This window comes from Microtus pennsylvanicus, chromosome 4, assembly GCF_037038515.1.
Source record: "Microtus pennsylvanicus isolate mMicPen1 chromosome 4, mMicPen1.hap1, whole genome shotgun sequence".
Classification (NCBI taxonomy): Eukaryota; Metazoa; Chordata; class Mammalia; order Rodentia; family Cricetidae; genus Microtus; species Microtus pennsylvanicus.
This window is the reverse complement of record NC_134582.1, coordinates 42468900-42496647: the sequence shown is the minus strand read 5'-3', so window position 1 is coordinate 42496647 and position 27748 is coordinate 42468900. Positions and strand designations below refer to the sequence as shown.

Here is a 27748-nt window from a genome sequence, read left to right as displayed (position 1 = left end):
TATCCCCAACCACATCTCAGTGATGGCCGACTTGGAAGAGCTTTATTCTGGGGCGTTCTAGTCAAAAGCACCATGGTGATACAAACTGTTTCTATTTTGGTTTGCGTTCTGAGAGTAGACTTCAAGGATGTTTTCAGGAAGAATTGCCTCGTGTGAACTCTCCACGTCACTTGCAACTGTCATCTGGATCTGAGGCCGGAGCTAATGACCTCAACGGGCTTCTCCCTCCAACTTGACTGTTCAAGGCTCGTCTGAACTCTTTAACGTGAGACTTTGCCCTAGCAGCAAGTGCCTCTGTTTGTTACTGTCACGCTTTGCTCCCGACATAGCAAATCACTTGCTGGGTTGTAGTTGAAGACTTGGCAGCTGTACTTGATATTCATTTCGCCACCACTCCTCAGATCCCCTTAGGGGGGGACGGTATTGAAGGAAGCAGAAGCCATCCAATGTCAAATGCTTCGTTCCCATTCTGCATGAACTGTAGGACCAACAGCTGCATACAGCATTAGACATGTTCAAGGAAATAAAAGGCAGGCGTCAGGATTCTGAGATGGCTAATCATTTATCTACAGGTACAATATTTCTTTGGGTTTTTGAAATTCGGACACAATCAGCTTTGTATTTCAGCTACCTAGTGCTGCAGTGGATGCAGCCTTAGCGCTTAAAGAGTGTACGTGGAATGTGACCTGTCCTGGTGAGAGATAGTGCCGTTTTCTGTTTGAGCCCCTGGAATATGGATTATTTTCAGTTTTTTATTCTGTTTCTCTGTCTCTGTCACAAAACCTAAATTTCCCCATAAACGGAAAAATTGCTCGTATGAATATTAGTAGTTACCTGGCATGTCACGTTAGTGAGAACAAAGATTTTGAAAGTAGAATTGCATTTTAGTCTTAAGCCACTTTTGTAATTTCTTTCTGCCTCTGTTAGAGTCTGACGGTGAGCTCCGTTACTTACGCAACCATTGTGAACACTGATGGCAGTTACTAAGCATTCACCGAGAGCTGCAGAATGTGCCCGAAGACCCATGTGCACTGCAATATTTAATCTGCACAACACACCTATGAGGCAGGTCTCCTTATTGCCATTTTACTTTAGTAGGGGGACCGAGTCCCCTGCTCTAAGCCGTGATTCCAGTTTAGCAGGACAGGAGGCAGACGGATGATCATGGTGAAACTCCATCAAGAGCAGCCATGACGATGGCAGTGATAATGCCAGAGTGCTTGGGGTGCATAACGCGTGTGAGTACACGGTGCCTGAGCAGGAGTGCCTTGATGAGGGCCATTTTCTCCCTGAGAGCAAAGACAGCATAAAAGCTATCTCTGTCTCCTTTCATCGCCTGATGAAGGTTAATATTCAGGAGGATGCCTATATGTTTTTCTTTGGGTTCTCCTTCTTATTTAGCTTCTCTAGGATCACTAATTATAGGCTCAATGTCCTTTATTTATGGCTGGAAACCAAATATGAGTGAGTACATCCCATTTCCTCTTTTTGGGTCTGGTTTACCTCACTCAGGATAGTGTTTTCTATTTCCATCCTTGGACTTCCCACAGGGCAGGAAACCCTGAGTGCTCTTTGGGCTGACGAGGGAGGGGGACTTGATTGGGGGAGGGGGAGGGAAATGGGAGGCGGTGGCGGGGAAGAGACAGAAATTTTTAATAAATAAATAAATTTAAAAAAAAGCTATCTCTGCTGGATGAGAGAGGAAGCTCAAGCTTACTATGTGTGGAGAGTGATTACATTAACCCCCAGTTCATCTATGGGGGGAGGCTTAGAAATGTAGGAAATAGGATACAGACTAAGATACATTTCTTCAATTTACATAATTAGTGTTTTGATGTGCTGGTGTTTGAATCTCACAAAGAACAGGATGAAGTAGTCTTCCATGCTCTTCCCTTAAGAGAATCTGTTAATATCTGTTGTTTGGCCTTTGAGCTGCGTGTCCCATCCCACAGTGTTTCGGTGGAGAGCTGCCAAAAGGGGATAATAACACTAGCAGTGTGATCTGCTGACATGAAGAACAGGAATACACTTACAGCCTAGACTTGGCTTCCTGCCTTTTGTTGAGGCACCAAGCAGCCAGCCTTCCTGCCAGCCTCCAGGAGATGCTCATTTACTTGAGCACTGCTTAAGTCTGTCCATATTCCATGCTTCTTTCAATTCTTTCATCTCTTACATCTCTCCTCTCTTTGTTGTTCCTGCGACAGAGGGAGAAGGAAGTACTACATATCTGGAGTCAACATAAATATGCTCCAGGCCTGTTTCAAACCAAACTCCTGGCCATTTCCAATGCAACAGAGGCCCAGATGATTTTGATTTCTTGAGGTTCAAGGTAGATTAGAATGTAAATATTACCAAAGAGAGCTAGCAAAGCAGCTACCAATCACCAGTCACACTGGAGTTTTATGTAGCCATAAAAATGAATAACTTGCTTGTGCTCTCTCTCCTTCTGCTCCTGATTTGGACCTTGAGATTTCAGTCCGGTGCTCCAATGTGGGTCTCTGTCTCTTTCTCCTTTCAGGACTGCGAGGGATGCACCCACACACTGAGACAATGGGGATGCTCTATCAGGAACTCACCAAGGCCAGCTGGCCTGGGTCTGAAAAAGCATGGGATAAAACCGGACTTGCTGAACATAGTGGACAATGAGGACTACAGAGAACTCAAGAACAATGGCAATGGGTTTTTGATCCTACTGCATGTACTGGCTTTGTGGGAGCCTAGGAAGTTGGGATGCTCACCTTACTAGACCTGGATGGAGGTGGGTGGTCCTTGGACATCCCACAGGTCAGAGAACCCTGATTGCTCTTCGGGCTGATGAGGGAGGGGTCTTGATCGGGGGAGGGGGAGGGAAATGGGAGGCGGTGGCGGGGAGGAGGCAGAAATCTTTAATAAATAAATAAATTAAAAAAATGAATAACTTGTTATTTCCTAGAAAATGTATGGAACTAGATGCCATCATGTTAAGTGAAGTAAGGCAGACTTAGAAATCACTAAGTCTATCACATTTTCTGTCATATGTGGAACCCAGAATAAAATTTAAAAACATTTTTTAAATTTTTAATTTTTTTTATTGAGATCTACATTTTCTCTGCCTCCCTCCCTGCCTCTCCCCTCCGCGTCAACCCTCCCCAAGGTCCCATTTCTAAAGATGATCTGAAGGTAGAAAGATTGTAATGAAGCAATAGAAACCCCAACAGACGTGGAGAAGGGAGTAAGATGAAAGGCTACGAGGACGATTGAGAAGGCAGAGAAGAGCAAAGTGCAATGCGCACAATAGAAACAGCTTTAAACCCATCAGTAGGTACAATTAATTAATAATAGTTATCTTCAAATGAATGACTGGTCTGAAAATAACCTAACCAATGAAACAAGGACAGATCCTACCCCTACCCCAACCTTAACAGTAACCCCAACAGTAACTCGCTGTGTAGTTCTGGCTGTCCTGCAACTCATTATGTAGACCAGGCTGGCCTTTAATTCACAAGAGATATATCTACCTCTGCCTCCCAGGTGTTGAGATTAAAGGCATGCTTAATTAAACCACACCAGGCCAATACTCTCTTATTTGAGTGGAGAACATTTTTCTTTGTAATCGTAGACTCTTTTAGCTTTGCGATTTAAGTTAATATTAGAAACTCTTTAAAAATGACTTGTCATTATAATGTATAATAATCTTGAAATTCTTGTTTTCTTATCAGCTGTCCTCCCTACCCCTCATCTAGAATACATAATGAAGAGAATATTTTAGGACCTGAGCTCTGAAGCAATGGTCATAATGTGCTGTTACACTTTTAAACATTAAAACACAGGCTCAGAATGAAGATGGATCTCAGGGGTAGAGCTTTTGCTGTCCACATGAGGGGCCATTCCCACCGCCATAAGTGTGCATGCAAACACACACACACACACACACACACACACACACACACACCCTGGTTAGGTGTGGTGGTGCCTTTAACCTCAGCTCCTGGAAGAGGAAAAGTATCAGGGGTCAAAACAAACCTGTCTCAACATCAGCAGCAACAACAGAATCCAAGCATTCCCTTGCTTTCTTATTCATCCAAAGCAATACTTAATTAGGCGAAGCCTCAGATCCAGTTTTCCCCATGAAATGGTGGAAACTAAATGTTTATTTCCTCATTAGGGTGAATAATGAATACAAAGTAAATTTAGTTTCCTATAAAAACTTAAAAATAGATAACATTTTTAACTCAGCTAAATTTCCTGATACCAACGTGCACTGATAATTCTGAACACTAGATGGCGATAGAAGCGCATCACATAATAAACCTTTCCTTAAAAGATCCAGCTTTAAAAGCTAGGCAATGGAGGCCAGAGAGAGCAGGTTAATGCATTAGTTAAAGCAGCAAAAATCAAATATAATAAGGGGTTGGGAGTGAGCTAATATTCTGAGTGTGTTCAGTAACCAAGTGGTTATTGAAAGAAAGGTTTGTTAAGTGCGCGTGCACGTACACACACATACACACACACAATCACAATTTAGTCTGCTGTTGAAAGATGATTTTCAAGCTAATTAATGGTGCTGAAGTTGTTGGTGAACACAGGAGTCTCCTCAACTGTGTTCAACTCATATGTTCACTTCCATTTTTTGATTTTTCAGCTTTTAAACTAGAGGTTGTTTGGGATGGATTGTGCCTCACCTGTATTATTCATTGATGAAAAAGTGCTTTCTTACCAGGGATGTGAGTCCAGGACTTTGGCATTTTAAGGGGAAATGACGGACTTACTGTAAGCGGTTGGCTGGGCCATTATTGACTGGCAGGCTCAACTGGAAGCACTTCGTTAGTGTATTAGGTTGCCCTGGAAATGCCTTCTTGAAACTCTAATGATGCACTTAACGGAGTCCTCTGGGACAGGGGTAAAACGTCTCTTAGCAGGCGTGTCTTCCACGGGAGTACTCTTGGGATGGGTTGGGACGGCAGGCGCATCCAAAGAGAGTCTCAGTAAGAAGGAAGCCTCAGAACAGGTTGCAGGCAGCAGTTTCTTACAGGTAAGTCAAGATCGGTGACTTACTGCTAAACTCCTAGCTTTTTATGGACATTTGAATAATCATTTTGAGAGAGCATCCTCAATTCTGCGTGTGTGTGTGTGTGTGTGTGTGTGTGTTGGCCGAAGAAATGAAGGGGAAAGAATATCTGAATGAATATGACTGTCATCAAAGGCTTAAAAAGAATCTAAAACACTTGTAACTTGAACATTACTCTGATTAAAAGGAAAATGATTTAGAGGGAGACGTGCGCCCTTCTGCAGAGTCATGCATTTGAAGAGCACGTCCTGAGGTTTTTCAGATGAAAATCACTGCCAGTGTGGAGGGTAATTAATGGGGGAGGGGGCGGAGGGTGGAGTTGGAAACAAGGAAGAAAGAGCCCAGAGGTGGCCGGTGCAAACTCCAGATCCCAGGCTGGACGGGGGCCGGTGCAGTGCTGCATCCCCGCCCTGCGCCAGCAGCCAGCATCCAGCATCTCCCGTCTAGTGCCCACCGCGGGCGCCACGTTCCCGTCAGCGCTGGCAACCTGTCACCGCCGAGGACGTGACTCCGAGCTGCCTCCGCTCTCTCCAAGCCCTATTCCTTTAAGATGATGTAATAGTCATTTCCCTGGATGGTTTCTTGCCTGCACTGCTCACACAACAGCATCCGAACTGCTCCTGGCACCGTGGGACCTTCCTGCTCCGGAGCCCGAGCCCCGCAGGCATCTCCCAGCCGACCCGGCTCCTTCTTGCTCCTACCTGACGGGGATATGGGTGTCCCTTTGCCCTTGCCGGCAGGTGGGGTGGCTGCTGAGACCCTGGCCGGGCGCCTCTGTCTGTCTTTCTGCCTCCGGGCTCTTTGAACGCCTTTAAGTCCAGGTACCTCTTGTAACTCTCCCAGGTGTAAAGGATCTGTTTCTAAAGGTTTGGATCTTGGTTTTCCTTTCTTTTTTTCCCCCTGCCGAAGCTTTGGTTGAATATTTTTTTCTTTGCTTTACTTCTTCGACTCAGCCTTCTCACGGCTCAACTTTTTTTTCCCCCGATCCCTTTTAACTAGAGATTTGGGAGTGAATACGTACACACATACATATACACAAACGCACATCTACGAGCGCGTAAGTGCGGAATCGTTTATTTCCCGAGAGCACATCTCTCTGGCACTTTTCTTTGATACCTCTGTCCTCTACCTGTTTGGGATTTGACGAGAGATCCAGACCCAGTGTGGCTGTGGTTTCCGATTGCTCTGGAAAAGGCTATTTCTTCGCAAGAACTGAGTCTCCAGCACTCGCTAAGGTAAGCGCCGAGACTCACTGCTTTCTCGGTCCTGCTGGAAAAAAAAACCGGGTCTCTTTGGAAGTTGAAAATTGCATATGCCTTTGACATCAGATTTACAAACAGGCTCGATGTGAGCAGCAGCTGCGGAAGACAGTGGCTTAAGGCTAAACTTAAAGGCAGCGCAGGCTGAGGGAAGCCTAACTCCGTTAAGGAGTGATTAAAGTCAATAGTTTCCGGCTGCTTATGTAAAAATATTCTCCTCCCTGCCGTTTTCCCTCCCTCTCTCCCCCTCTGCTCTCCCCAGAGGTCTCTCCTTTTCTGACTCATTCTGGGTCTGAGGAAATAATTTCTCTCTTTTCCTTCAGACAGACCTCTGAGTACCTGGGCACTTGGCCTTCCTGCCTTCCCATCCTAATGGAAGAGCGAATGTAGCCAAGCTGACCATTACCTTCTGTGAAGCTCACTACCAGACACCTTTAAACTTTCTGTCCAGCATTGCTTCACCTGTGGACTGTTCTAAAATTTGCCTTGTTGGGGGGAATAACGAACAAAACCGGGGCTAGAGGAGGTCATTTTGAGCAAGTTAGCGCCTTTTCCCTCTCTTACAACTGGATGCAAAGCCTAAGGCTGTAACTGGCTTGGATTGCACCTTTAAGTCCGGGAAGCTGCAGAAGAAAAGGACAATGGCTCTGAGTGGGAACTGTAATCGTTACTATCCTCGGGATCAAGGGGCTGCGGTTCCCAACTCCTTCCCCGAAGTCATAGAGCTGAACGTTGGGGGCCAGGTTTACTTCACCCGCCATTCCACATTAATAAGCATCCCCCATTCCCTCTTGTGGAAAATGTTTTCCCCAAAGAGAGACAACGCTAACGATCTAGCCAAGGATTCCAAGGGAAGGTTTTTCATCGACAGAGATGGCTTCCTGTTCCGTTATATTCTGGACTATCTCAGGGACAGGCAGGTCGTCCTGCCTGACCACTTTCCAGAAAGGGGAAGGTTGAAAAGAGAGGCTGAATATTTCCAGCTACCGGACCTGGTCAAGCTCCTGGCCCCCGAGGAAGTCAAGCAAAGCCCAGATGAGTTCTGCCACAGCGATTTTGAGGATGGCTCCCAAGGAAGCGACACAAGAATCTGCCCCCCCTCTTCGCTGCTCCCTCATGACCGCAAGTGGGGTTTTATTACTGTGGGTTACAGGGGATCCTGTACCTTGGGCAGAGAGGGGCAAGCAGATGCCAAGTTTCGAAGAGTTCCCCGGATTTTAGTTTGCGGAAGGATTTCATTGGCAAAGGAAGTCTTTGGAGAAAGTCTGAATGAAAGCAGAGACCCAGACCGAGCCCCGGAAAGATACACCTCCAGATTTTATCTCAAGTTCAAACATCTGGAAAGAGCTTTTGATATGTTGTCAGAGTGTGGATTCCACATGGTGGCCTGTAACTCCTCGGTGACAGCGTCTTTTGTCAATCAGTATACAGAGGACAAGATCTGGTCGAGCTATACCGAATACGTCTTCTATCGTAAGTAGGAAGGTTTTTGTTTATTTTTGTGTGTTGGACTTCTCATCACAGATTTATGTGGTCTCATGCTTTGCTAGCATCTAAGGATACTGATTTGGGATTGTAGCTATGCTAAAACTATAGAGTCCTGAAGCCTACAATTCAGTTCTTATGCCTTATCAGATCCTGGAGGAATCTTTCTTGTTTTTTCCAATGAGGTCACGGGATAGTCAGAGTTCAAAAATTAGAAGGGACCAATGATGCTGGAAGAGTTTGTAAACAAGCGTGTATGACTTTTTTCTAGATAGTGATTTGCGACTGTAAGATTGCTAGTGATCTGTGACTGTAAGATTGCTGACTACAGCTTGGCCGTTGGTTCACAGGGTTTGGAGATTTTGCAGAGTCAGTGCGGATGAAGGGCTACTGCCAGTCCTTTCAGCTAAACTCTTGGGGTCTGTTAAGCTGATTGCTGCAGGCTTCCTTTCATCAGTGCCTTTCAGAAGGCAAATGGACGGTGTACAGAGCGATGTGGTCTTGGCTAGATGGCAGTGCAGACTGCTTAACAGCCCCCATTTCCCCCAGGTCTGAAATTCACTTTTATGGGCTTTGCAAATCTGTTGTTTGGTTCTTTAACATTTTTCTACTGAGACCGTAGTTGGATTGCAGGCTTAATTAAGCCGAACTTTGTTTAAGATCCACCTAAAATGAACAAGGTCCCTGAGAATTGCCAGTCACATGCAAACACCTCAGCTACTGGGTAGATCGAATTCCTGACATGACACAAAAATCAGTATTATATGTGAGGTGATGTGATTGCCGGCGCCTTTCAAGTAGGGCTGTTTCGTTTTGCTTAAATGTGGACTTCTGGTGTGGACTGCTTTGTTTATAGAAAGGCATTGTGAAATACAAGCCATTGGTCTTTGCAGGAAGAACAGTCAATTGGCCTATATGGTGTGATGCTTGATCTAACTGCTGAGTTTCAACAGGATTTGGGCTTTGGTGTTGAGTTCATTCCATAAAGACTGTGTTTTCGGTGTTAACATTCTATTTCCTTCTGCTGATTTTGAAGTGACCTCAGAAGTCAGGATTAAGTCGTCTACATTTGTTTAAATATGAAGGAAAGACTGAGGTTCTTGGGCCAGGCTTTGCCTAGACTTGTGTTTCTCCATTTGGAGTTTGTGTAGAGAAGCCATTGGGATGTGAGGTTTCTCCAAACTGGGTCATCACATATCTATTCAGAAGTGAGGGTGTGTGGATTGCATGGACAAGATGGCCCAGGAAGAAAAGTTAAATCAGTCCCCAAGAGCTTACTGTTGTGTATGGAGTAGCAAGCATTACTTGGTCCAGTGACCCTAATTATGGTCTTTGGATCTTCATTTAGGCCAGAGCTTAATCAACAAATACTGCTTTCTTCTGTCTGGCAAAGTTCCAATGGATACAGAGATAAGATTCTAGATTTTTAAACCTTCTGTAAGGAGCTGACACTTTCTGTGATTCTGTAGAACATATGCCTTCTCAAAACTTTTGGGGGGAAATTTGCTTTGAAGATAGTTCAAATGCAGGGTTGTACCCCCGACTTTCAGTCATTTACCCACCTAATTGATGCACTTGCCATCTAGGTCGGGGGTGCTTCTCTGTTCATCAAGGGCTGACCTGTCTGACACTATGCCTTCTTTAGAATGCTCTGGAAATACCCCAATCTCCTGACCATATAATTGCTGCTTCCTTTGCTGAGCTGTTGAGCGTCAGTTTGCTCTCTATGGATAGGCTAGCACCCATGCACAGGGCCTTCATACTAACAGCGTTTATTTTGCAAATCCTAGACTTCCCTTTTGTACCCAGCATCCAGAGCTAGGTATTAACTCTTCCTCTGTCTTAGGACCAATAAAACTGACAGCTGGCTTTCTAGGGTGCATAACTGCTTCCGTGCAGCTGCTTAGCCATAATTATTTAATTAGAAGCTGCCAACTGTGCCTATATAAGCATTAATTCATCAAGCTGTTGTGCTCCGCTTAATGGGCCGAAACCATGGGAAGTGCTCTAGAGCAAGGAGCTGACTGCGTGCAAAGATGCTTTACTCAGGGGAACTAATTTTCTTCCTGAACTTAGTGGTAGTAAATACACACACACACACACACACACACACACACACACACACACACACACACACACACTCGCTCACATGTGCATGCACACACGTGTACACCCCCCCTTACATGCAAGGAATTATCTCTAAGAAATCAAAATTTTAATAACTCAGGAATTATGTAAAAGCACATTGCCTGGATCCAGATCACATCAGCAAATGAACATATGGAACAAATGCATTGCTCTATGGTTAACAGCCATGGGGAGTGAAGTCTGCCCCCCCCCGTTTCCCTGTTTGCCTATTTTTCACCCAAGTCTTGCAAGAGTAAAATCCCATCCATCAACAGATTACATGGATGACATTCCTGGCTCCTTTAACCTTTCATGTGGGGCTAGACCTCATGGTCAGCATTAGTTTATCCTGAGAGTTCTGTTCACATAGAAAATCACCTGGGATCTGCAAGTGTTCAATAGAGGCAGAGGAAATGTATGTTGTCTCACTCAGTCACTAAAGGAAGAGTACCACAGAGACATAAAGAAGAATCTGTGTTAGAGTCAACTCACAAATGACATTTTCTGCCTTAATTTAAAACAATGAAAAGCTTTCTTCTTACCCCATCAACTAAGTCCCCCTCCCTCTTCTTCAAGCAGTTCATAAAAGGCACCGCCATCAACAGTGACTTTTAAATAAAAGTGTCAGCTCAGTAATTTGGAAGCCAGAGGCCCTAATCTAATAAAATCACAAGTGCACAGAACGGAAGGGACACTGACTTTCTAAGACTTTCTCTAAGACAGGGTAGGGAGACTGTCACACATGTTTTCCGAGCCTCAAGAGTAACTTCAGGTGAATGTCTGGAAGTATGATGTTTTGAAAACATTTGCTTCTGGTCAAGCAACATGACCACAAATAGAGAGTTTAGTTCATAAGCTAGTGTGTGAAATACCTGCATTCTCTGAGCTCTGTTAATTGTACAAATACTTATCAGTTCACCATCTTTTGCACAAATGATTGCACATGGGTGTGTCTTAACTTTTTACTCTTTTTACTCTGTTTCCTTACATTTAAAGGGTCATACCAAAGTCTCAAATATCTTGAATACATCATTCATACATATATATGCTGTTGACTAAGAAAAGACTTTGTCAAAAAGTAGATCATGCAGCTATTTTCCACTTGGAATTCAATTAGGACCATGAACTAAGAAGTGACTGTATCCACTGGTAATAATTTCTGCAGTATTGCTTGCAAGGCTTCAGATAAAGGGTATGCTTGTACAGAGAAAAGAGGCCATGGAAGTGCATCCATCCCCAAAGGACTGCAGCTGCTTTACCTTGATTACATGGCAGAGACTGGGGATAACTTCCGGTTTTACTCCTCATGGAGACACAGCATTGACACATTCAAATGAACCAGAATGTTGCCCAAATCATAAGGTAAATAGGGCTTGAGCTCTCTGTCTCTTCTTCCTATGACTTTCTTTCCTGCCCTTGCAACTTAGGTGTTTCTTGTCTCCTGGTTGAAGCTCCTTCAGGTGTCAAGTTTTGTCTCTCCTTGCTAGAACTAGGGTTTGTTGTCAAGGAACCTTCTGTACTGACATTATATATAGAATGAGCTGAAGGTTCGGCATTACTTTTCTCAGAAATACTTAAACATGAGAAAACTTTCCATAGTTGTGTATCAGGCAACATTTTACCCTAAGACTCCAAGTTACCTAATTTTCAATTAAAAACAAATCACAATTTAGTTAAGTCTAAGGCAATACCAGGTTAGCATAGATCCAATACCAGGCAGATATTGGAAGGCAAAATACAGAAAAGATGACATCATTCTCTCCTTATTCCTAAAAAGCATTGTGTGTTGAGAAATGGACTGCATATATATATATGCATGTTAGTAATGAAGTTTTATACTGTTTTCACTTCTATTCCAAATAATATCTGTTACCTGACTTCCATCTCCTGTGGGAGGTGATTAAAATAGGTCATACCTGGGACATTGCTAAATGAATTCAGCAGCAAGAAAAAAAAATGTCATTTTGTGAGAAGAAAGGGAAGAGTACACGACTCTAACATTGCTTCCGAATGTCCTGAAAAGTTAAAAATACATATATATTTGGAAAGAGAGGAGCAAGTAGCACCCACCACCTAATGAGATTTAGATCGTAGCAGATAAACTAGAAATGAAGAGATCTGTGAGCATACCAAAATACCCCTAACATGGAACACCTCCAAACATGTCCAAACACAAAACATGGAGAGGAATGCTGACTGCTCAGGTGCTTTGAGCCCACATCCCCGAAAGCCATTTCCTGAAAACCAATAGACAAGCTCTGCTTCTTTAATCACAGATGCTTGCTTTCCTTCTTTGTTTCTCGCTCTAGCTTTTCTTAAATCTCATCATTCTTGGACGGTTTGTTACATTTTTAGTGTAGAACCATTTGAAGTGTAAACAAATGCAGATGCGGACCATGTGTGAGATGCTTCAGTCTAACAAACACCATCTCCTGATGGATGCAGCTGCTCGCAGGAGGCGGTCCTCCATCGTCTACGCTTCCATATACCTTACCTTCAGTCTATTCTGCATCACTTTGGGGTAACTCCAAGACATTGGTCTTGTGATTCATCTACAGGTACTATATTCAGTATTTGTATAAATCAATGAAATTTAAAAAAAATATGCACTACGGTTATTGCGCACAAAATCAACATCTTCACTATCAATTGTCTAGCCAGTGTTCAAATTTTCCTGCTTTTTCCTCACATTTTCTTAGCTGGTTTGTGTGAATCAGTGTCCGCATGAGGCACATCCGTTATGTTTAGTTGGTGTAGTTTTCTCATTCTCTTTCATAATTTAATAACACTGCATATAACTTCTGGGTAACAAACTGGCTAGGCACTGTTAACTTGTCAGATGTTGGTGTTTAAATTGGTCAGTTCAGTTTCAATATTTCTGTCCAGTCTTCTTCACTATTTCTGGCAAGTGCATTTTAATTTGTGGACTAGAAAGCTACATGTTAGGGAGGCAAAGTAAGGGCACCCTTTTATTGTTGGCTTTTACATTCATTATAAGAATAGATAGCAATGGGGGCTATTCTCTCCATTTCCAAGTCCGTTGTTCTGACAAAGTACACATTACAAGGGCGACATGCCTTTTCTTCTAGTCATTCAGGAGACTTATAGTATTCCATGGTTGTTGTCATCATTGGACCAGGGTGCCCTGAGGACTGCAGTGAGCTTTCCAGGATGTGAGCCGGGTCCTGCTCACCGTGAGTAGGAGTCCTCCGGGGTGGGAGAAGTCGCCTTCCACTCACTCTAATTTTGTCTTTGAGAATGCACGGATCCTTTAAGCTGTGGTGATGCTCCACTGAATTCACCATCTGTCTCCAAGTCTTTTCTTCTGTGTTTCTCAGTCTTGGTAAATGGTATCTTCAGTCTCTCAGTCCTTCAGGAATAATAACCCCAGATTGCATCCCAAGCGTTCGTTCTCCCCAGCAAACCTCTCTAATTTACTGTACGCCCTCTTCTTCTCTTCTTCTCCTTCTCATGAAAACCCTTCCCCATCTTTCTGTAGTCATAGATGCTACTCTTTCCTGACCAGCTCATCAGCGTTGCTTTTCTAGACAACTGCAAGACACTTGACTTGTCCTCCCCACATGGTACCCACTTTGAATCTAGTGTCTGTGCTGCAGACATGGGGAGGTCTTGAAAATGTTAGCCTGGCCATGCCACTTTTCCACTTCAATTTTCATCAGCATGATGTGCTCTTGCAGTAAGTGAGTCTTTACTATGCATTAGGACCCTGTGCTTTTGAAATGACCCCCACTTACCTCTACTGTTCATCTCACCTGTGTGTTTCGAGATCACTGGGGTACATCTCATTAAGTTCCTGGATATTTTAAAAATATCTGCTTCTTCCTTTCATACCGCTTGATGTTCCCTCTGCTTGGAACTTTGCCTCCACCTGTCCTACCCAGCAGTCCCATTTTTAGAGGCCTTTCCTGGTCCACTGTTGGATAAGTCATGCCTTATACTTGCCTCCCAGATGCTTGTTTCTTCTACCATAACATCAATATGTTATTCTTGCTTATCTGCCTGTCTCTCTGTATCTCAACTTTGTGCGAATAGAAATTATGTCTCTCGCGTTCACCATAATTCCTGGTACTAACACTCAGGTAGGTACTCTGTAAATCTATTTTTTTTAAAAAATGGAAAAGTGCCAACTGCAATGACCTACCATGGTCGTAAGTGCCGCTGACTGGGAATCCTGTTAGAAAAGCTCTTAAAGAAAATGCTGGCGGTTGGCAACGGTGTGAGTAACACCGTAATGACTAGCAAGGACTCTTCCTAATGTCCATTGAGTGCTCCTTTCCACACAGAGTGGAATGCCACAGAAAGATGCTCCACTCTTAGCACCTGCTCATGATTCCAGCCCCAGGGAAATGAGAACACTTACCAGCAGCAAAGTCTCCTGTGCTCCCATTAGCTGGCAGGAGAAAAATCAAAGCTGGGTGGGGATGGCGTTTAAGGAAAAGCCCAGAGGGGCATCAGGATTCAGAAAAGTATGGAGAATCGATGAAATGCTCATAATAGGAATAGAAATGGACTGAATACGAAGTGTGCTGTGAGACCTGCTTTCTTTATTTTCTTTCTGCCCAAGTGTTCCATTTACTTCCGTGGATCCCATCATTATGTTCCTTAATGCAGGGGCAGCCTAACGCTGTGGGGCAGAGCCTGGCAGTTGGAGCACAGGTGAACAGTGTGCTGTCTGTCCTCAAAATAGTGCTCAAGTTCAGGTCCCTGTTTGTTCTCTGTTAGTGGTGCTAACATTAGGAAATTACCTTCCTTGCGAGCCTTAGTTTTCTTCCCTGGAAAGTGGGGCCAGGAATGACAGCAGTGAATTGATAGGGTTATGAGGCTCAGATGATTGGTGTATGAAGCCAAGGAGAGAATGCTGGGTACCAGTGTTCAGAATGTGAGCATCCAGTCCCCTGCTAATTCTGTCAGGGAATAGTCACAGGATTTCAGCTAAGCAACTTGTCCGCTTCTTTTCGGTAGTTCTTTGTCTAGTTTATTGACCTAAGCATGTACAAAGAAAATTATGTGGAAGGGTACTTGCTAGAAAGAAAGTCTGACTATTGATTTTGATTGCACAACTATAAAGGCAACCTCCCCAAAGACTTCAAATTAAATGCCACTGTGTGTCCTATGAATATGAAAGTTTCTATGTATTAAGAAAATATGTAAATAAGATTATGAAACTATATCAAGAAGAGATAGAGGAAAAGCCCTGAAAATCTAGCAAAGTTATGTCTTCACATTCCACGCTGGAGACTGTTCACAGAGGCCTTTCCCCCAACTTCATTTCAACCTTTTGCGTTCAGAGTCTAGGATAACAATGTGATGGGCTTTAAAATTAAGAATATCTACAGAACTAAAATTCCCCCTTTATGAGTCTCAGCCTGGCAAGTATCTTTGTGGTGACAGAAGAAATGGTTACTGAGTAGACCGCTGACAATGGGATCACCTAAACTATTCCAGAAGCAAAAGGAAGTCACTTTACTCCATAGTACACGTAGCTCTGTGTTCTGACCTGACGGGGAAACGAGCAGTTGATCCGCATATGCGGCCACGTGACCTATTCAGAAACCGCTCCGTGTGAGACAATTCACTCTTTTCTATTTTTATTCAGCCCTATTCGGAGGCAGAAACTTATAATCATTTCCCTGCCCAATGCACAGCAACCTCTCATTCCAAGTGAATGGGATACAGCGTGGTTATGAACCAGCTGCACTCAGGAAGCTAGAAGGCGAGTCTGAGACTTTTGTGCTTCTGCATATCGTGTCTTGGGAAACGGCGTACTACCCAGTCAACACTGATTGTCAGTTAAACAAAACAAGGGGAGCCAAGTTCAAAGAACACTAACGATTATTTTAAAGGGACCTTGGAGGAACAGAGGAATTCCAGGGATCAGTATAATAGAATTGGTGCTCATGTATGCTAGGGTGCTGCCGAGGCAGAGGGAAATATTTGAGGAGCTCTGAAAATCCTCCAAAGAGGAGAAACACCCACCTGCCATATAAAGCACACTGAGTACTGGGCGAACAGCACGGGCGACTCTCTTAAACACTTAACATGCAATTGCGGCTGTTGAAGCCATTTTCCTAGAGGCATGTTCCTGCACATTGATACAGCAATGCGACTGAAAACAGGACTCAGTTTTCACTTAGCTAGTTGAAATATTTTCTTTTTTAAACATAAGGCATTTGTGTAGAGTTCAGCTTTGTCAGGCTGTAATAGAATTAGGGGAACATTAATTTCATTTTTTCTAAGAAAAACATACCTTACAAATAAGGATTTTGCTTTTCTGGATGGACATTCGTGTGAAATAGGGTCGTGGGGACTGACATTCTGTAGTGCTTTCAACAGCTGTAGACCTGCACTTGGAGTTTAAAGCAATACATATTTACTGTGTTTGTTTACAAAGACCTTATTGATTGCTATTTTGCAAGGATCCGCTTCATATAAAGTATCGTTTCATAGTCTGTTTGAGATGGGTAGAAAATGTCAAATCTGTATGCAAAGTGTCTAGATTTGGATTCACAAACTCTTCATGCCAATGACTTTCCAGTCCTTCTCCACAATCTGCTGGGGAAGTGATTGACAATCCGCATGAACTCCGTTGATTGGAACCCACAGCACTTCAAACTTTTCTTCGTCTGTACCATCTGCATGCACACCCCCACCCCCCACCAAATGCAGTGACGTGTTTTCCACAACATCTCGGCACCCTTTCATCGGAATGTTCCTCACCATTAGGCCGACTTAGCACTCACCTCAGTTGTTTGCAGTGTCCTGCTCATTTCCTTCTGGCTACACAAGTGCCCGATGACACTGGGACTTGGCTCGGATACTTCTGATATTCTGCTTGAATACTGGGAGGTTTCATGAAAAGAATCTCATATTCACATATGAAAAGAATTCTGGGGATTGTAGTTTATGGAGAAGTTAGATTAGGAAAGAGAGAGTTACAATTTTGTGTAATGGGGAAAGTCTAAACATACAGGAGGATAGGGAGGGCATTTCTTACATGAACTTAGGGTACCAGGATATTGGACTAGCTCTAAAATGGATGCTTAGAGAAGAGAAAGTACTTAAATCGTCAGTGCAGTTGTTGATGTTACATTACTAGCTGGCTGATGAAGTCATAAAGTCACATCCTAGTATGGCTTAGGAGAACTGTGACATTGTTAACAATCTAGTCATTTTTAACTGGATTTTACCAATGTTAGCTGTATAACGACTACACCTATGCCCGGAACCAATGTCATCCTTTTCAGCTCTTTAGTTCTCTCTTCTGTTGAAACCATTGCTTGTAAAAGTGTATGTGCAAAATCAGAATTCAAATGCTATCCCATGTGACTAGCCATTGGACTAGCTAGTAGCCCCACATTTCCATTATAAATTTTGTTGGTTGATATAATAGACTCACAAAGAGTGAAGCCATTAGAGAGGACTTGTCTATGATTGAGCAAAAGCCAAGCTGCTAACCCCTGAATCTTGCTGTGGACTAATAGCCACACTCTTCATGCCTCAAAGAAAGAACAAAATCAACCAATGTAGCCCATTACTCCAGCTCCCTGTGCCCTTCCCCTCTACCAGCCTTTCTCCATTTGCATTGCTCCGCACCCTAGGGTTTCCTCAGTTCTTAGATCTGGCCAGTTTCCCTCATTCTCCAAGGTATTGCAGCTGTCTCTCCTCTTCCTCAAACACTCTCATCTACCTCTCACCGCTTGGAATCTTACTCCTCTTTTGGTTTTAGGCTTTAGTGGGGTTTTCTTAGAAAGGCCTTCTTTTCTACCACAGCTGAAGCAGTTAGGGTCTTCCCAGCAGCTAGTTGTATAACATCTGCATAACATTCCTAACATTCCTGTGACCGTGATAGTGCTGCTTATAGGTGTGATCATTTGTTTGATTAGCTCTCTCTCTCTCTCTCTCTCTCCTGAAAACTTTGTCAAGACAGCTGTTTTATTTGTTAACTCTTCTGTATCCCCAGCACCTAGTGCTATGCTTTGTGTATAACAGATACGTAGTTATTTCTTCTCTAGCCTTCACATGCCATCGTGTAAAATTATAATAGAATCCCTTTTTATATAAAGGACACTGATCGTCTCTCTCTCTCTCTCTCTCTCTCTCTCTCTCTCTCTCTCACACACACACACACACACACACACACACACACACCCCACAGATAAAGATCTCACTAGTATAATACAAACAAATGAGGAAAAAGAAAGGGAAGGGAAGAGAAGGGAAGGGAAGGGAAGGGAAGGGAAGGGAAGGGAAGGGAAGGGAAGGGAAGGGAAGGGAAGGGAAGGGAATCTAAACCCCTAGAGAAAGGACTTGAGATGTGACCAGAAGTGGGAATAGTTACTTTGAAAGGTTACTTAACCTCTCCAAACTTCATATACCCTAAATGTTTGGCATGAACAGTGAGCCCATTTGGTTGTCACACTAAAGAGCTAGTAAGTAGTACATGACATGTATTAAGTGACTTTGTTGCTTGATCAGTTGTTTGTCATTGAGGCAGATTTTATTATAGCTCGAGGTAAACATCCAGAAAATGTCTCAAGGACAGGCAGCTACAACCAAGGAGAGATTAAATCTGTTATTTTTGAAAGTGAAGGAAGTGTATTTACTCGTCAGTGTTCAGAAATAGGCAAATAGGCTTTGATAGGAGCATAACACGGTCTAATTACAGCACGTGTAATTATGTAAGTCCGAGTAGCATACAGGCAAAATGTACTGAGCATCCTTTGTTTCTTCCGTTTGTGTAATGATCGTACATATATAGAGTAGATGCTGGCCAAATGGATGAAAACGGGCCCCTTATCGAAGCCTCTAGGTCATAATGGTGGGAACCTGTCTGTCACATTTGGGGGTGTGCGGGGTGATTTCTGTCAATTTGACAGGAGATAGAGTCACCTGGAAGTAGAAGCCTCTGCTGTAAAATTTCTTCTGTCACATTGGCCTTAGGCAAGACTCTGGGGCGTTTTCTTCATTGATGATTGATGTAGAAGGGCTCAGACTACAGGTGGTGCCGCCCCTTGGTAAGTGGACTAACCACATGCTCCTTCATGGCCTCTGCTCTAGTTCCTACCTCTAGGTTTCAGCCTTGAGGCACCTTAGCTTCCTTTCCCGGTGAACTACAGCCTGTAAGCCACCTCCACTCCTTTCCCTCAAGCTGGGTTTCATCAGGACTTTATCACAACAATAAAAAAACAAAGTAGGACAGCAGGGAACCAACTGGATTCACAAAACCAGAGCATCCTGCCTGGGTGGCGGGGATATCATAATTTTATGACTCAGTTTCCTCTGAGTCATCCGACTTTAAATGAAGTCCTGGGTAAAAGCCAGAATCCACAGTCTTTTTAGCGGTGCTGTTTTGATTGAATGGAGAAGCGAGCATAAGTTGTCACTCCAAATCCTGCTTGCTTCCTTTTCCTCCCTTGGGAAAGTTCCAGGAAACCTAGAAACCACAGTAGTTGGTTTGAAGAAACATGACCTGATAATCCAAACAAATGATGGATTTTCCTCCTTTGGAACATATTTAATTTTTGCATTTTTATTAGATTCATCTTCATTTAATTTTCATTTGACCTAAGGTTTGGTTGTTAGGCAGAAGCTGTAGGAAATTAAGGAGAAAAGTTAAGAATTAAAAACAAAGTTAAGTTGCTTTTATCATTGACATTTTTTGAAGAAAGCTTACTTAACCACTTGAAATGTATACACACACACACACACACACACACACACACAATGGCAATTATTTCTATTCAATAGACGCATGAAGATGGTTTTTAGGGTTGGCTTCATATGCTGCTAATCTTGAATTCTTTTCTGTATTGTGAATAAAGCCTAAATTTGTATATTATTCTGTGAGACTAATATGCTATGTATTTTCTGCAAAGAGCTTAAGAAATAAGGGTAAAATCTCTGGCTAGAATGATTCTTCTTTCTGTCTCTGTGTTCAGAACTCATTACAAACAAATAAAAATCTGTTAGAGGGCATTTGAAAATAATTTCTCTTAACCAGTCATCATATGCATACATATAAAAACAAGAATATTTTCTTGCTGCCATAGATATATTTTCATATTTAAAATATACAATTTGCCTTGGTAATACATTTATTTGTTATGGGGAAGAAAGTTTTCTTAAAAATAGCCATATGCAGTCTAGTCAAATAATTTCTATTTTAGCTTGCTATTGAAGCCTTCTTGAGTTCAGATAGAAATAAAAGATACACACTAGCATACATTTAAACTCTCAGATGTTAATGACATTCATGAGTACTTTTTATTGAACTTCATGTCATATATTATGTAAAATATTTCTCACTTATTACTAAAACAAACTTTACAATGAAACATTGAGATGCAGAGAGTTTAAACTTATCAAGAACCACACTTTCCATAGGTATTTGTTGCATTAGCAGGTTTCTGTGTAGATGGATCAAGTTGTATCTATCTAGCTTTATGTTTGAGCAAAGTCATTAGTTTCTATCACCAATGAGTTAAGGATAGACTGGGAGATGTGGGGCAGCGATGAAGCCGCACTACAAACATGGATCAGTATTATGGCATCTGATAACTGGTGTAAGCATTGTTTAAATCTAAATTGCCATGACCATTGCTGTTCTGGTATTCTTAAGTCATGCCAAAAACACCACAGAAATATCATATAGCAGGGCTGCATTTCCAGAGCTGTCAAGTAGCTCTTCAAGGGAATCCCACACAAAGCCTGAAGCGGGGTGCATGATGGCGGGTAGAAGGTGTTCAACACAGATGACTTCCCTTCCTCTTCCCTTTCAAATCACAAGTCTTGTGAACATGACTTTCCCATGCTATAGCTTCAGAAAAGTTAAACCAGATTGAGCCCAAGTCTGCAAATCTGTCCTCAGTTACCCACACAGAGTTTCTGGGATACAGTCTCTTCTTCCAGACTCCCACATAGCATTATTTTTACAGATTGGATTTTCTAGGTGCCACAGATATGAAAAGGCACAAGATTTCATAGTACAAAAAAGATGTCAGAACGTTTGAAATGGAACATGGAGAATTTATTTTATTTTCCTTCAATCCATCGACTAAGTAGAAATAGCACACACACACACACACACACACACACACACACACCAAAAGAGAATACTTGCAGACTTTAGTCCTAGAGCTAGTAACAAGACAGAGGCCAGAACTCAGAGAACATGACAAGCACTGATGGTTCCTGAAGAAAAAGAACATTAAACTTGACTGTCTTGAAACTGTGTAAATCAGAGATTCAAAATGAACTTCTTATTTAGTAGCTTGCCTTGTTTTTGCTTAGGAAGCTAACAGAGACTTCTCTGTATTTTATATTCATAATTGTTCTCTACTACTGTAGAGGCCAATGCGGCAACCAAATACTAAAGAGAAAATTTTATTCTTGAGTTTAAAACCAGTTGGGTTTCGGGATCAACCTACCCCTGGACCCAGCAATACCACTCTTGGGAATATACCCAAGAGATGCCCTACCATACAAGAAAAGTATATGCTCAACTATGTTCATAGCAGCATTGTTTGTAATAGCCAGAACCTGGAAACAACCTAGATGCCCTTCAATGGAAGAATGTATGAAGGATGTATGGAATATATATATATATATATATTAGGGTACTACTCAGCAGTAAAAAACAATGACTTCTTGAATTTTGCATGCAAATGGATGGAAATAGAAAACACTATTCTGAGTGAGCTAAGCCAGACCTAAAAAGAGGAACATGGGATGTACTCTCTCATAGTTGGTTTCTAGCCATAAATACAGGACATTGAGCCTATAATTCGTGATCCTAGAGAAGCTAAATAAGAAGGTGAACCCAAAGAAAAACATATAGGCATCCTCCTGAATATTAACCTTCATCAGGCGATGAAAGGAGACAGAGACAGAGACCCACATTGGAGCACTGGACTGAAATCTCAAGGTCCAAATCAGGAGCAGAAGGAGAGAGAACACAAGCAAGGAACTCAGGACTGCGAGGGGTGCATCCACACACTGAGACAATGGGGATGTTCTATCGGGAACCCACTAAGGCCAGCTGGCCTGGGTCTGAAAAGGCCTGGGATAAAACTGGACTCGCTGAACATAGTGGACAATGAGGACTACTGAGAACTCAAGAACAATGGCAATGGGTTTTTGATCCTACTGCACCTACTGGCTTTGTGGGAGCCTAGGCAGTTTGCATGCTCACCTTACTAGACCTGGATGGAGGTGGGTGGTTCTTGGACTTCCCACAGGGCAGGGAACCCTGATTGCTCTTTGGGCTGATGAGGGAGGGGGACTTGATTGGGGGAGGGGGAGGGAAATGGGAGGCGGTGGCGGGGAGGAGGCAGAAATCTTCAATAAATAAATAATTAAATAACAACAAAAAAAGAAAGTTCACAATATAAAAAAAAAGTTTGGTTTCTTAAAGCAGTTCTCTCTCAAACTTTGGTGAACATCCTAAAAACACAGAGAAAGAGCAGTGTAATCTTGTCTTCATTCCCTGTGGGTTTTGCTTTTCCATATTCAACTGTTGACCTTTCCCTAAAATGAGTTATTGATGCCACTGAATGCATTCCAATCACAACTGCTTGTGGGCACGATGTCCTCTCTTTAGAACTCCAGTGTTCATCAGAGCAACATTTTGGATGACAGGATGGCCTTTCCCATTTTACAGACAAGAAAACTGAGACCTAGTAAAATTTGTACTCAAGTTCACAGCTATCAGATAACAAAATCAGGATTCAGAATCCCTATCAAGTCTGTCTGACTCCAAAAGCTATAACTGCTTTCTAGCTGCTAACTTACTGTGCAGATTTGTCCTACCCATGGGTCAGCATTCTTAGATCACTTATAATAATCAGCAGTAAGAGATCATGATAAAATGGGTCTTGTTTATTTGTCCACTGTGAGATCGGGTCTAGAATGATTATGAAGTTGACTCCGAGGAAGCAGAATCTGTGTTTGTAAGCCTTCATAATAATAACGAACACTTATAGGGGTAGTTTATCTCTGCAAAGCTTTATACTAAGGTTTAATTTTGTTTTTGTTTTTTTTTAAGACAGGGTTTTCTATGTATCTCTGGCCTAGAATTCTGTAGACCGGCTGGCCTCGAACTCACAGAGATCTGCCTGCATCTACCTCTCTGAGTGCTAGAATTAAAGGTGTGTACCACCACAATATGGCTTATACTAAGAGTTTTTCTTTTTTTGTTGCAAAAGTTATTTATGCAACATATTATTTAAATGGTCCAAACAGAATTCAGTGTTGAATCAAATAAATGTCATTTCCTAACTTCAAGAAACTTATATTTTGGTGTGTGTGTGTGTGTGTGTGTATGAGTGTGTTTCTGTTTCTGTCTGTCTGTCATGTGAGATAGATAACAAGGAGCATAGATACAAAAATGTAATCTATAAATATAAAAATGAGAATGAAGATGGTGCAGTTGTGCTTGCCACAGTTAGATTTAGCTTTCCACTTGATATAAACATATAGTCACCATGGGAGAGGGAACCTCAGTTGAGGAATTGCCTTCCTTAGAATGCCTTTGGACATGTCTGGGGGCACATTTTCTTTGTTGCTAGTTCCTGGGAAAGGTCCTAGGTCAATGTGTATAGGGGGGATACACTTTGCTAGGTAGCTAATCCTAGGTTGTATAAGAAGGGTAGCTGAACATGAGCCTGGACGTAAGCCAATAGCAGTGTTATTCCATGATCTCTACCTCAGTCCCTGCCTCTAGGTTCCTGTCTGGGATTCCCTCAAAGATGGATGAATAATGATCTGGAAAACTAAGCCACATTGGTTTTGGTCAGTGTTTTATCCCAGCAACAGAAAAGCAAACTGGAACAATAGTGTGCATTGATTTCAGAGAGAAATCTGGCAGGTCATTACTGTGTGGTGGTGACAGTTCAAAATGATGTGCAGGAGATATGTCTCCAAGTTGCAGATAATTTAAGAGTCCAAAGAAAAAGTCTACACAGAGGGCCAGAGGAGAGAGAGCACTGGGTCTAATAGAAAAGGAGTTTGTGTGGTGGGGTATCCGGAACTGGTAAAGGAGACAGATCCGAGAAGGAATCAAGCGCCAAGAGGTACCCAGGGGCCAGTCTGTGGACCTGTAAGGACTTTGGCTCTACCTGTGGGGTGATATAGGTTGCCACTGGGGAGCTGTGAGCAGATAGGGACCCGTGTGGACTGCTTTTCAAAGCTGCCTGCTCTGCGATGCAGGAAATCAGGCTGACATTTCCTTCATGTGTGCAGCTTTCAGAGTGGCGGAGCTACAAGGAAGAAGGTCTCTCAAAACAATGCTTACATGAATGGAGAAGGATCTGGTTGTGGGGTTAGTAGTGACTTCATGTGGTTAAGGGGGTTGTAGATGATGCAGATGTCCGGACTCGGGATTTATGGCAAGGCTGTATGTATGGCAGAAAGGGTGATTCCAGGCATTTTTGCTTAAGCCTCTTGGCTAACTATGGAGGGGAGGGAGGCGGAAAGAAGAGCAAGGATTGAAGGTCATAATGGGAACTCAGACTCTAGACTTAGTTGGGCATTTATGTTGACAGAGCAATGGGGTCCTGCTGTCAGTTTTCACAGAGTGACCTTCTGTCCTAGCATCAACCTGGTTGCTTTAGGGATCTCCATCAGACCCTTAGCCAACAACTCAGCCAAGTACAATCCATTTCACCACTGGAAGCCTTGCCTTGCTACAAAAGATGGCTGCTTCAGATTCCATATCTTCCATTATTAGGAGTCCTCACTACTGTTGCCCCCATAAATTCCAGGAAATTCTCACTGTACTAGGTTTCCACTCCCAATTCTCCCCAATTTCAGTTCTCTCCTGCTCTCTCTCTCTCTACCCCTCATCTGATCCTCCTGTTCCTTTCCCCACTGCTTGCAATCCTTCTGCAAAATTTTCTTCATTTTGCCTACCCAGAGAGTTCCATGCATATTCCCTAGAGCCCCCCTCTTTACCTAACCTCTCTGGGTCTGTGGATTGAAGTTTGATTATCATTTAATTAACAGCTAATAACCTCATATTAGTGAATACATTACATATTTCTCTTTCTGGGTGAAGCCATATTTTAAAGTGACCTCATTAAGTATGGTTGTTCATTTTCTTTAAGATGACCTCCTATGAGGGTACAGTCAATATATAGATTCAGATAAGCCACTTGTTAGGATCACCATAAACCTAAGAAGAGTTGATAGTATACATGAGGTTTTTTTAACATAGTTGACCATTGAGTTTAAGCTGTGTGAGAAATACAGGATGTGAAAGAAATAAGAGACAATGAAAAGGTGTAGGTTCAATGGACTAGAAGTTTTCATGGGATCGAAGTCCTATAGAACTGAGTGGTGGGGGAAATGAGCTGGAAACAGGGTAGGAGGAGCAACTGTTTTCACTTGTGTTTATGCTCAGCCAGGGCATTATTATCTGGGTTCAGGTGTAGCTACGAAATTGAGGGACCAAAGGTCAGAATTTAGAACAGAGGAGTTGGGTCATCTATATGGGCATTGTGAACACCAAGAATTATTTCTTCTTCTTCTTCTTCCTCTTCCTCTTCCTCCCCCTCCCCTTCCCCCTCTTCCTCTCCTTCTCCTTCTCCTTCTTCTTCACAATGAAGTGTAATCCTTATTTTAGGGAGTAAAATAGGAGCCCAGTGTGTGTTTACTGCAAACTCTCCACACCAGGAGGCTTTAGTGCTGGTATTTGAATCTGCCATTTAGGACACATCCTTTGCCTCCTGTTCATTATCGTTCTGGCATAATGGTAAGCTTTGTTGTCTCTATGCCATGGACAGTTAAAGGAGTTGGGGATTTTAAAATATCCCACTTTATTTGTATACCCAACTTGTCATTTACCAACAGAGTTTTATTTATGTGTTATGGATTTATTTATTTGTTTAGATCCTCACAAATTCTAATCGCACCCTCCATTCCTAAGCTGCACCACTAGAGCCCCAAAGTTGATTTACTTAAGAACCTCCTAAAGGGCATTTCCCTGTACTGGTTTGTGCTTCAGGGACAGAAAGATAAGCGTCCTGTGTGGAATTCAGTTTTAGCTACCATTACCTGTGCCAATACAAAAATGTTTGAGTAATTATTTCAATGTTTTATGGCATCTCTCCTTATTATGTTATAAAAAAACAACAAGTAGAGAGGTAAAATGCAAGTTCAGGTATTGGTGATAAAAACCTAATATCTCATGAATTTAATAATTGAGACAAAGAAGGAAATATTCTTGTAAGTTGAAAAAGGAAAATCCTTAGCCTTAAGTGGATATCATTGGATTTTTGCCAGCTGAGTGAGTTTTCAATTAGGAAGAAAAAGAAATCATACTTTAAAAATGTACAAATTGTGGGAAGCATATTTTAAAGATACAATCTAGAAAAGGAGCTGTAATTAGGCATGGTATTATTTATTTCTCATTAGGTAATGCCCGTTACAAAAGGTATAAATCTATGTGTAGTAATAAGAGCAGCGGGGCTGTGTTCCCAACACCCCAGCCACCTGCTCGGCTAGCTTATGCCCCGAAATAATTACACGGACACTGTATTTTTTTAATCACTGCTTGGCCCTTTAGCTCTAGCCCTTACTGGCTAATTTTGATATCCTGATCAACCCATCTCTAATAATCTGTGAGCACCGGTCTTACCGGGAAGATTCTAGCCTAAGTCCATCCTGGGTTGGAGCTGGGGCATGGCGTCTCTCTGAGGCGTCTGCTCCAGAGAGGAGAGCTGTGGAGTCTGAGCTCACTTCCTCTTCCTCCCAGCGTTCTGTTCTGTTTACTCCTCCCACCTATCTTCTAACCAATGAGGACAAAGCAGTTTCTTTTTATTTAACCAATGACCTTCCTCCATCATTTGCCCTTTTTCGGTTTAAACAAAAAAAAAAAAAAGGCTTTAACTTTAACATAGCAAAATTACATATAACAAAACAGTTATCAAGTAAAAGTTACAATAATCTTTATCATAACTAAGGAAAACTATAACTATAACTAACTATTCTTAACTCCATCAAAGACTCCAGAAAGATACAATACTACCTAAGTAAACAAGAAAAAAGCAACTTTTAAAACTCTAGAAATGACAGAGACATCTCGCTGCCTGGACAGTCACCCAAAGTTCCTCTGTACCGTTGGGGCATCCATCTTCAGCCTTCAGGCCCATGGTATCCAGCAGACATTTTCATAAAACAGGAAAATTCAAAGTCAGTTCAGTCACTATCTGTTGTGTCCTGCAGAATGTCTCGCAGACTCTTTCATGAATCAGGAACCCCAAAAGATCATCTCACCTTAGGCAAGTTCAGTAGTCCTCTCTCTGTGGGTTCTCTGTGTCCAGTTTATGCAATAGTCCAAGCAAGAGCAGTTTCTTGCCCAAATGGCTATCAAACTCCATAACGAGCCTCTTCGATGCCCATCTTCCTCTTGAAGTAGATTGGTGCTGCCAGGAGCAGAGTGTCTCATTGTCACGAAAAACCCTAAGTTATTAAAACTTTTAAAATGCTATATTCTATAATTTTTGAAAGATATGAAGAATGCCTAAAATATATCTATGCACATCTAGAAAATCTTAACTAACATGACTACAAACTTGACTATTATGATTATCTATTAACTACCTATATACACTACATTTTTAAATGAACTACACAATCACAATACCTTAATAAAGATCAGAAATACATATACATATAACAAAATTGACCTTAAATCTCTATCAATAAAGCAAAATCCATACCAATGCAAATTATTCATACCTATATCATTTCCCCCTTTAAATGTAAAAGAACATTTATAAACAATATTTTGGGAACATGGGCGCAGTTTTTT

At 42.3% G+C, this 27748-nt stretch overlaps 1 protein-coding gene across 1 annotated transcript in view; it reads left to right on the top strand.

The window, feature by feature from the left end:
• Positions 1-5412: 5412 nt before the first annotated feature.
• Positions 5413-27748, top strand: part of Kctd16 (potassium channel tetramerization domain containing 16) — a 273700-nt gene continuing 251364 nt past the window's right edge. Inside the window, exons 1-2 of the mRNA XM_075968766.1 lie at positions 5413-6282; positions 6630-7779. Of these exons, the coding sequence (XP_075824881.1) occupies positions 6948-7779 (832 nt within the window). The 5' untranslated portion in view covers positions 5413-6282; positions 6630-6947. The remainder of the gene's footprint in view (positions 6283-6629; positions 7780-27748) is intronic.